Source organism: Centrocercus urophasianus, unplaced genomic scaffold (genome assembly GCF_019232065.1).
Source record: "Centrocercus urophasianus isolate 14NV4802_14NV808 unplaced genomic scaffold, USGS_Curo_1.0 seq_58, whole genome shotgun sequence".
Classification (NCBI taxonomy): Eukaryota; Metazoa; Chordata; class Aves; order Galliformes; family Phasianidae; genus Centrocercus; species Centrocercus urophasianus.
Window position 1 is genome coordinate 509,683 of NW_024885177.1, and position 11,433 is coordinate 521,115.

The window sequence follows — 11,433 nt, forward strand, 5'->3', positions numbered from 1 at the left end:
CTGTTTATACGCTCCCTTCAAGCACTGAAGGCCACCATGAGGTCTCCCCAGAGCCTCCTCTTCTCTAAGCTGAACAATCCCAGTTCCCTCAACCTTTCCTCATAGGAGAGGTGCTTCCAGCCCCCTGAGCATCTCGGCGGCCCTCCTATGGACTCGTTCCAAGAGCTCCATGCCCTTCCTGTACTGTTCTGAGCTCCTGCTCACAGTCCCACACCTCAGCCCACGGAGGCATTCATTCCTCACCTCCATCACAGCACCCACACCGCAGCACCAGCCACTATCAAAGGCCAAGCAGCCCTCTCTGAAGACTTACTTCAGGTATTTTCAGGAGCTTGTTTGTGTTCCGAAGTATTGCAGAGCTATTTATGGAAAAAGTCTGCTGGAATCGCAGCCAGAATTTCAATAGGCTGCACAGCACAGAAAAGCCAGCAGCTCATTCTGTTTGCAAATAATATATTTGGAAATAACACGCTGCACCATTGTTCTGCTTGGATGTAACAGAAGCCTCTGGGCAATGCCCTCCTTGATTTGTCACTGAGAATGCCAGCTAAGAGCATGGGAGCATCTTGACTTTCTTTTTTCTGAAGCCATTACAAACACACACAGCAAGTCAGCAGGACGTTAGGAAAATATCAGGATTTGACTGCCTTTTAGAATGAGCAAATGGAACTCTGCAGTCTGGTTGGCATTTCTGTTCAGCAGAAAGCAATTCCTGGAAGCTATCCTGCTGTTTCGCACTCTTCCCATACATTCTTTGACCAGAGCTTTTATTTCAGGGAAAAAAGCCAAGGCCAAGAATTCCTATGGCTCTTCATCTTCAAGTACTGCATTGTAGAACGTGAGAAACCTTTGCCTATCAGACACATCTGCTGCCTCCTGCTAAGGAAGGAAAATAAAAGGAGGACAATAAAAATAAGAAAACCACTCTCCCTCCTCTGCATTCAGGTAGGTAAGAGGCACAGCACGCAGGTATTGCAGGCAGTGGTGAGGAGCTCACAGGTGCTGCTGGCGTTTGCAGCTGAGATGAACACAATTCTGACTATTAAGAGATTGTGGAATAGGAACTTCTGATAGCTTCACTCACTATGGACAACTTCTGCAGGTGATACAGAATGGAACAGATGCATCTTAACACCTCTGTAAGGCAGGTCTTCATGCCACAGAAAAAAGGACCCTACAAATCTGAACAAAACACTGACCGAATTCTTAAGGGAGTTACTTTACATCTCACCTCCTCTATCTATAGATTAGGATCCTTTCTCTGATCTCAGAGAAGTTCTACAACAACTATAAAACCAAGGTTTGGAGCAATTAGTTACATGACCACCCTGCACAGATCTCGAAGTTTCAGAAGCCCATTTGGACAACAGGCAAACCAGTCTTACAGATAAAGAACACAAAGCACCAAGGGCTGAAGTGATTTACTGCCCTGGATCCTGACTCATATGACTGCCTTTCATCGCCTTACTTTTCACTCCCTCTTATCCCCTCAGGACAATTAAACACAAGCTTTAAACTTGGTTTAAAAACAACAACAACACAACCATGAAGTTATTCAAGAAATTTAAGCCCCATTTGAGAGACACTGTTTCAAAAGAACAGGAATTGCACGGCACCAAACAGCTTCCACTTTAGTAAGGCTTCTCCAACAAGAATCCCAGCACAAAGGTTACATGACAGAGGAGGGCTGTGCACATGATCTTCCCTGCTGACTTCTTCACAGCGACAGCAGCCAGCAAGGAGGGCAGGTGAAGCCAGAAGTGCTCCTACACGGGCTGCTCCTCTGTGCCATCATTTTTTCCCCCATCACCACGCTTAATCCTCACACAGGAACATTGAGTAACAGCACAGAGGTGACCTCAGAGCACAGTCACAGATGACAATTTAGATCAGAGATTTTCAGGAACAGCAGAGGGATGAGGATGTTATACAAGCAAGCAGGTGAGGGACTCCCAGGTTTGGGATGAGCTTCCTTATGTCCAGCTCCAGGGAGCCAGCAACGACCCCAGGCAGTGCTCTGGTACTGAAATGCTGCCTGTTTGCTCTTTGCCAGTGACAAAACTGCTGGGCGACGTGCAGCAACGTCCTGCTCCAGTAACAGCACCAGTTCACCCTTCCCAAAGGGGCTGCTGTAGAATGAAGACGTTACCATCAGAAATGCGTGCTTCAGCCAATGCCTCCAGAAGCAGCTGCCACCTCTACACAGCGAGCCTGGAGGGCAGCATTCAGGCTGCGCAGTGCCTAACTTCTCATCCCATGCCCAGGCCACATTTCAGTACAAACGAGCTTAACAGTAATTACTGCAAGATTTTTTCTGAGTGACCCCATACAAGATGCACTACGGACACTGTCTGATAATTTCAGTTTCAAAAGGAGGAGGTCCAGCAACTCTCAGAAGGGTCTGTCAGAACCAGACATTTAGAGTTCAAGATTAAAAAAATATTTTAATAGACTGATTTTGTCTGAACATACACAGCTCTATTTCCCAAACCTGTCAAACCACGCAGCATTAACTGTGTGCCTGGACAGCACGCAACTCCCAGAGCTCCAATGCAAGGCACTACCACCAAAAGCACAAGGAGAAACATCCAAACAAAATGCATTCTGCATACCTGGGAAACCAACCTTTCTTACAGCACAACTCTTACATCCTCTCTTCCTGACCCTGATTTTTTTTCCTCCACAATTAGATGCAAGCCTATCTGCCAGAGGGGTTAACACATGACCCCAATAGGCTGGGCTCCTTAATGGTGCTATCACTTGTGGATTGCTGGGAGGAAAATACATTTTTCCAAAGGATGTCTGACCACATTAATAATTTCTCCTCCAGTGCTTACCAAAAGCACGAGAAGTTGGAAGAAAAAAAGCTCACAGCTACTTTCATTTCTGTATCCAAATCACAGCCATGCACAGAAACCTCCAGGAGTTGCCTTCAGTAACGTTATCAACCTGTACTAACAACACCTCCCTGATGCCTTGGTTGCTCTCTATACTACAAATACGGTCAGTCTTTATGGTGCTGTGGATTATAAAACAAAGAAAGGTCTGGAAAATGTCCTTGTCTGGAAAATACCCTTAAAGCAGTAGAGAATTAAGTGTGTGTGTATATATGTATGTGTATATATATATATATATATATATATGGATGTTATAGAAATGAAACAGCTTCAAGAGCAGCATTTCCTAAGGAGCACATGGAACGAGTTCGGTGCCATCACTAAGAGATGTTATTTTCTGGGGGTAAAACGGGACATCACAGGTTTAATTGCGCACAGCAGCCTCGTTCTACAGCATCTAAATAATACATTAATTTAGATGAAGGAAAAACTCCAAACAAGGGATCAGTTTTTCAAATCATATTAAGAGCGATAAGACACAGCAAGAGATTATCGTTCGTTAGATTATCTCAAGTGCTTTACTGTAAAGCAATCAGTAAGTAATCCAGCTCCCAATTAACTGCTATTCTTTTCTACGAGAAACTAAACCATACTGATAACAAGAAAACAACCAAACAACAAAGCCAGTGACAATGCCAAACAAGTCCAGCATGGCTTCTCTTTTCACACACTGCTCGTGTGGATGCTGGGGGAAGAAAATCTGTCCTATGCACACTAGTTCTGCTGCAGATCAGCACTGCTGACATCCCAGTGATGGATGGCATTGAGCACAGCATCGCTGGGTGTGCTCTCACACGTGTGCGACTGGAAAAATCAAGGGCTGTCACAGTGCAAAGCAGCTTGAGCACCAGTGTGTTCCTCCGTCCACACCAGGCAGTTCTGCACTCCCAGCCCCCCAGGCACATCTTCATCTCCCTCTCTTTGCACTCTCAGTGTCTGCACACCCACACATCCATGGAAGTTTCAGCTACCATTTAGTTCAGACTGAACTAAAATCCAGCCTGGGATCACCACCACAGCAGTGGTAGTTGGTACATTTATTGCTGGCCTTCCAACAGCACAAAGCACATCTCAAACAGCAGAGTTCTAAGTCCCTTCTGCTCATTTCGTTTACCATTTGCAACAGCACAGCACTTGGAGATCAGCGTCTTGTACTGACTGTACTTAAAGTCCTACAGGAGACTGACTCTCTTCCAGAGTTCCTCCTCTTCCTCGAGCTGCTTGATCTCTTCGCTCCATGCTGTCACAAGCACACAGCATTGAGAACCAGATCAGGGTTCAGTTCAGCTGAGAAAGAATCCAGTCAAAAGCACAGTTTTAAGCATTTTTCAGCTGGATCAGCTTCCCAGGCGAGTTCATTGTGCAGTTACATGAATGCTGGTGCCAGCAAAGTGGGAAGGAGTGCCTCTTTAAGCAGAAATGCTGCCAAACATGTAGCCATGGCCTAAATAGGCAAGTCAGAAGACAGCAGGAGAAAAAGAAAGGCAAACAGCACAGCTAGGAACACCCAGCTCTTAACTCTTACATCAGCACTGCATCTGCCAGAAGCTCTCCTGATTTTAGCTCTCCTCTGCACATGTTTTGTGAAGCCCACTGTGAGGATAGAAGTAACCAAAAGAGAACCTGGAGGAAGCACCTTTAAAATTCAAAGCCACAGAGCTGTAATCCTGACAGGGCTCCTCCAGACAGCAGAGCTGTGTTCCTTTGTATGGCTGCTGTCTGATCATTAACTGCTATATTAACGACACAGGAATAAACTAAAAATCAGACAGGAAAAGGAGCATGAAGTGCAAAAGATCCCAAGAACAGCAGAATGCCACAGAAAGAAATAGCACAACACTGGTCAGCATGACTGCCAAGACATTTCAAGCTGCCATTTAAACCTGTTTGCAGTCCTCGCTCTTCTGAACTAACGCTACTTTATGGGCACAGTCAACCCCCGAAGTTCAGCTCCTCACTATAACTGCACCCCAATCTTTTGGGAGAGAAAGAACTCCTCCTCCCCTCCTACTGCACCAGCGCCTATTGCAGAACAGCCCAGCCACTGCTTCCACAACAATGCCACTGTGTTTCTTCTGGGTGCTGCCCACAAGCCCAGCTGGGTAGCAGCCCTCCTTCCCCAGGATCCCAGCAGCATCCCCCTATCCAGAGTCAGTCAGCAGCCAAGCCAACAGAACAGGATGCGCCACAGCCGCACAGAGGAGGTTCTGCAGCTCTAACCCCAGTACTAACAGATGCGACTTGACAAGGAGAAAGTTTTCTGATAAGCCAGAAGATAACAAACTTCACAAGGTGGTAAACTGCTCTTTACAGCAGTTCCCGTTCCTGACTTCAGTGTTCCTCACTGTTAATGGCAGCTATTTTGGTGTACTGAAGGCAAATCACCAGCACTGCTGAAGCACAGCTGCTCTGCAATTTGAAGTCAGCCAAAAATAAACACAAAACTACAACTGAAAGTTGTAACATACCTAGAATCAAACAGAGAAAGCATTCCCAAACAAGAGAATTGTCAAGCCTTGTTCTTATCTCTGACCACATGCGATTTGTTCAGGGACAGAAATGTCAGGGACTTCATCTGTTCATCATGTCACCAACTGCAACAGCCTACAGCACCATAAAGAAACACAAATAAGCGACAGACCAGCAAAGAAGCACAGACCAGCATCAGAGCAGCAGCACCCAGGCACCGAGGAGTTAAACAACTTGTCAGAGATGATGGGTAATCACTCAGGGCCAAAGCTTAGGACTTAAGTTCCTGGCTTCCAGCCTTGGACGGAGACTATCAGACTTTTACGTATCTTTGGATTACACTTGAAAGAACATTTAGATAGAGCAGCTTGACTCTTTTCCCTCTGCCAAGTAATTAAACAAATTTGACTTAATTTGTTCTGAAGTATGAACTCATTCCATTAAGCCAGCATCCAGTTTTCAGGCAGTCTAGACTTACAGTTCCTAAGCTGTTTCCAAGCAGAGCTGCCACCATGCTGTATCTTGGAGAACTTAACAGAAGAACAAAAACAAACCATGCAACAAAGAAACAGAAGAAAATCTCTCGTCCTTTTCAGCAGCCATTCCCACAAAGGAGACTTCTAAGAAAATATGGTTATGCCTCCTTTCAAGCACTTCTGGACAGTTAAGTCTTACCTGCAGTGAAACAGCAATGGCACCGAGGGGACAACACTCAGGAATTACAGCTTATTGAACACCCTGACCACAGAACTTGCAGTCTCTGCTTTCACCACCAGCAGAGTTCTGCCTGATCTCGTGTCCCGGCTCTGGATCCTCCAGAACTGACAGAACAAGATGAGCACATGTGCAGCAGGACTGAGCTCCAGCAAGACAAAGGTAAAGTAGAGAAGTGAGGAAGGCTTCTGTGGAGCAATGGATTTGCTGTTTGAGAAGCAGAGACAGCAGGAGCTGCGATCCCCCTGCCCTGACACAATGGACAGCCACACGACAAAAAAGGCAGCCTTACTCCATCAGCTAGAATTAAACACCCAAAAACCTAATGAAGCTGACGCTCAGATTTCAAACTCAGAACCCAATTTCCGCATCTAACCTCAATGTGACAGAGCCAGGCCAAAGCTTACGACCAAAGAGAAGCTCCATACACACTGAGAGGCTCTTCTACACTGCTCCTCATGGAACCAAGCCCCTTCCAGTCGTAAAGTCTTTGCCAAAGCAGAGTGGCACAGAAAGGCCCTCAACAATCACGGCCATCTTCACTCCTCAGGCTTTAGTAACAGCTTCCCCCTCCTTTTCCCTCCATCCCTCAAAGAAACACTGTCACATCCACCCACCACACTGCACCTAGAAAGCCAAAAAATTAAGAACTGTCTCATATGACAGTTTGTGCTTCTGCCATCAAACCCACCAACACCGACCCAGGAGGAGCCAAAGCACCTGAAGAGCTGCAGGTGCTCCTACTGCTGAAGGCGAGGAGCTCACACCTCACCCAGACGTGCTGGAAGCTGCAAACCAGCATTCTCCACAAACTTTACTGGTTTGCTATTATTATCGTATTGTCACTGCTCTCCCTTGGCTTACTTATAGCCAACGTTTCAGGGAGACTATTGGGTTAAACTTTACTGCTTGCTGCAATTAAGCCGATGCAGTTTTCCTGATTGACACTCCCTGGTTTACGTTAACTTTTCTATTTAAACATCCCAACATTCTATTAAGAACAGGAAGAAAACAGACAGTGAAACTCCTTCCATTTCAGTTTTGTTTTTCCCCCTTCACTTTCTGTGAGCGAAGTTTCAGTATTCCACAAAAGTCAGCTTTCTAAATTTGAGTTCCAATGCCATTCCATAAACCAGAAACCCACACCCTGGCACTGGCAAACTGGCACTGCCCTCACCCATAGGGGCGAGCAGAGCCACACTCATTAGCTTGCAGACCACAGCAGTTAAAGGACCAATGAAGTTTCAGACAGCACCGTTTTCTTAAGGTTTGGCTGTGGAGCCTGCCACAAGAAAGCAGACAGGGGAGGGAAAAAGGTCAGAGCAGGCTCAGAGCCACTGACAACTTGTCTGCTGGTATTCTGAAGGAGGACCAGAAGCATGCAAAACTGCTGCTCTAATTCTACAAGAGCTACACAAGGCTCCATCTTGTTAAGTGAATCTAACTTAAAGCCAGAAATGCAACTTAGAAAAAGAAAAGGTTTAAGTTTTAGCTTGATGCACTATTAACTTTTACAGCAGCATTATGGGGAAACATTACGAAGCTCAGCAGGAACCCCAAGGATTGCATGGAAGGTAAAACTGCATTACAGTTACGACAGCCAGTTCCCAATGAATTCCAGCAAGCATCCTGAGACCCAGACACCCAGAAGAGCTCAGAACTTCAGCTCCACAGATTACAACCAACTGTAACTCCAACTCCGAGACCCCACTGGGTCAGATGCAGATGCAGACACACACATCAGAAGTCCAGCAGTGCAGTGAAGCTCTGGGGTCTGCACTGTAAGCTGGCAATGACACCGAACTCTTCCCTGGATCACAGAACCACAAACCTATATATTCCATACTCCAAAAAACGTTCTGGAGAGCATCAGGACTGGCTTGCCAGCACTGAAGGCAGCTAAGCTCATTCCCTTGCAGCAGAGGCTGCCCTGACCTCCACCTGGGCTCACAAACTCAGCTCACCCGCCAGGAAGCAGAAAGCTTTGCAGTCACCTCTCATGATGCAAAGTACGAAGCCCTGCAGCAGCAAGGGAGCCAAGGACAAGCTGCTTCCTGACTCCTGCCTTCCCACATCCCTGTAAAAGCCACTACCGTAGCTCATTACTATTACATGCAGTCAGCGTGTCTGTTTTAATGAAGAATTATTTGCAAGCATCTGCCACACAACCATCACTCTTTCAGTATTTGCACCTTGAGGATTTAGCTTGATATGCAATAAAAATAAGGGTTAGAGAATTTAAACTCGATCAGAGGAAAAACTGACTGCTGTTAACAGTAGTTCACAGCTCGTGCCTCTAAAGATACTTTCTCAAAAACTCTTAAATTAAGCTTTAAAATAAACTTGCAGTTTTCTTGCTTCCAAAGGCCATCCTTCAGCTCACAAAGTGACAGCAGCCTTTTAAAGCACCTTGTCTGCCACATGCTGTAGCTAATAAATAAAATCAGACTCCTATTTTCTGCCTTTTAAAATTCATCTGAATCACACAGAATGAAGAAATAAAGGGAACTGCAGCTACTGCCCTGCTAAACCCAACATTCATCTCACTTGTCAGCAAGTCAAAGCACTTGAGATCATTAAAGAAAAGTTACAAACTGCATAATTGACAAGGCCAACTGCCTGCAAAAAAACAAACAAACAAAAAAAAAACAACAAAACACCTCCTGATCTTACAGGTGGTATCATGCAAACTTGTGGCCAAATGCACTGAGAAGTCCAGAACTTTCCCAAAGCAGACAGGAATGCAGAAGCATTGCCCACAGCACGACCAGGACACAGCAAGTGGGACTCCTCCAAGGATGCCCGACCAGGTAACAGCAAGCACATCTCGTGCAGCCTCTATCAGAAGCAGCCATCTTGCTAAGAGATGACACTTGTCACTGCCAGCCCTGCTGCGGTGTATTTACGCAGTTTCCGTATTGTTTCTAACACAGAACCCCCCCATCAGCTTCGAGGTAAGCAAGCACACAAAATATTCTGATTTCATCCTCCTCTGGTTCATAGAAGCTGGGGAGACCGGGAAAAGTCACTCCATCTTTATCAAATACCTGGATCTTCAAAGAATACCAACATTAATTAATTGCTACACCACCTCCCTGTGGAACGCAAGCATCACGTGCCCCACTTTGCAGATCAGGAACAGCAGAAAGCAAAAGCTGAGTGATGGGGAATCTAACAGTTTGGGAAAACAGCTACAGGGAGCACTTCAGAAGGCTGAATGGAGTCCTTCAAAGCATGAGGAGAACCCTGCTGGTGTGCTCTGATCCTGACTAGAGGGCTCTGAACACACATAAGTGTCCATCTGCTGTACCCAAATTGCATATGATTGAGATTGGAAAGATTAAGATCTGAAGAGCAGCTATAGGAAGCTGGGGGGGAAAAAAGATACTCTGAAAGATTGCTCTTACCTTCTGCTACATCATCATCCACAGCGCCTTTCACCTGAGAAAAACACCACTGAATGTCATTTCCTCCTCCAGCTCCTGAAAAACACAATACAAAAATGAGACCCCCCAGCGCAGCAGGAGCCGCCAACTGAAGCTTTCAGACAACACTGCTCACACCCACTTCCTCAGCAGCGGGGCTGGCACAGCCGCCCCTCCCCACCTTTTCCCTTTACAGACATTGTTTTCGTCCTCAGCAGTTTGCTGGCATCCAAAGCAGATTTAGAGGGAAAGAGCAGAGGCAGAAGTGGACGGGAGCAGCTCGCAGGGCTCACACAGCTGGCACCAAACCCACAGCGGGCACTCAGCACCAGCATCCTATTTCAGAGAGCTGCTTCCTACTTTAGAAATCAGAGCCCTCTCCCAGCACACACAAAACTTGGTTGGTAAGCGGCAGAAAAGCTCTGAGTTCTGAGAACATTTCAATCGACACAAACCAAGCATGCTAATCATTCCCTCCCCTTCCAAAAGCCCCAAGCTGAACTTACGTGCTGAAGGCTAAAGAAAATAATTCTACCACAAGTTTAGCTCTCTTAGCAGCAGTAATGAAAGCAATTATCAGCTTAAAAAAAGCAGCAAACCCCAGCAGAAACACAAAGCAGCAATGCGAGGTAACGAGCTCTACTACCATAGAACACGGATCGGAGAGAAAACTTCAGGAACATCCCTGCCCCGGTGGGAGGCGGCGACTCATTTGAACCCTGAACCAAAACACGCACAAAAACCACCACCCATTTCTTTTGCACTGCATTCTGAGCAAATCACCGCCGGGCTGAGGACACACAGGAAGGGGCTGACATGGGCCTGCCCTGCTGCCTCACCATTTGTGTTTGCTTTTTTTTTTTTTTTTTGGCAAGCCAATGTCAAAATGGAACTTTTCCTCAACGCAATTCAAGCAGCCTGAGCAACAGATGGCATTTACACGTTAATCCAGAGGGCTGCAACCGCTCCTGGCACAACAAAGAATGTAGAAGGGATTTCACCCCTCTCCAATATCCATCTGAGGGGTTAAAAAAAGAGCAAAAGAGGTGGGAATCCGGAGCTCAAAGCTGTCCTTCCAAAGGCAACCCAGCGCTTCAGCGATGCTGAATGCAAACGGTGGGCGCTTGCTGCTCGCTCTGCTTTCCTTCCTGAAGGATTACAGTGAAGCAAAGCACGCAGCCGGTGAAGGCTACACCAGCACTCAGCTATGCCAGAGATGCCAAAACGCCTTTAGCAGCAACGGGGCTGCACCCACATCCCCCCAACCCCGCACAACCCGCTCTCCTCCTCCTCCTTCTCTCCAACCTCCTCCTCCGTCATTCCACGCTGCCATGGTGCCTGCTGCTAAGAGGTGACGGCTTGTAAGAGAAATCAATCACTGCCCTCTTTGCACGATGGCGAAACGCTGCCTTTCGCACGGCTACCTCGAACCGTGGCATTTTCTCCGTTTATTTTTAATAAAACAAAAAGAGGAGGGCGGAGCGTGGGAGAGCGGCGGAGGGAGGAAGAGGCGAAGCACAAACCGGCACGGCCGCCCTCGCTCCGCTGGAAGGGCGATGCAACCTGCAGGAGAAGGAACGCGTTTCCAAACGCAACTGCCAGGAAAAGTGAGGAGGAAGAGATCCCTCATCGCACGCAGCAACAGAGCGCTCTGGGATGCGAAACGGGGAGCGAGCAGAGAAGCGATGAGAAGGGACGCCCCGAAAGCCCGCGTTCCCGTATTACAACCCGTCACTCGCAGAGCTGCGCCCGCAGCCCCAGCGCCAAGCGGCCGGGAGGGCGGCGGGCAGAGCGCCCAACTTCCCCGCCGCTCCCTCGTGCCATTTTCAGGCAGGCCGGCAGGAAGGGACGCGGGGCCGGCCGGGCAACCGACGACCCGGGGGCGGCTCCGCTGTCGCGGCCCGACCACCGCCGCCTCCCCCCCCCCC

At 47.5% G+C, this 11,433-nt stretch overlaps 1 protein-coding gene across 2 annotated transcripts in view; it reads right to left on the reverse strand.

The window, feature by feature from the left end:
- The window catches only part of PPP2R2A (protein phosphatase 2 regulatory subunit Balpha), a 34,005-nt gene extending 22,855 nt beyond the window's left edge, over positions 1–11,150 (reverse strand). The window contains exons 1-2 of one of the 2 annotated variants that reach the window (XM_042836142.1): positions 11,069–11,150; positions 9,488–9,562 (exon numbers count right to left, since the gene is read on the reverse strand). In XM_042836142.1, the coding sequence (XP_042692076.1) occupies positions 9,488–9,562; positions 11,069–11,135 (142 nt within the window). In that variant the 5' untranslated portion in view covers positions 11,136–11,150. Of the gene's footprint in view, positions 1–9,487; positions 9,563–10,151; positions 10,204–11,068 lie in introns of those variants that run through there. The other variant, XM_042836144.1, reaches the window with a different exon arrangement.
- Positions 11,151–11,433: the final 283 nt, after the last annotated feature.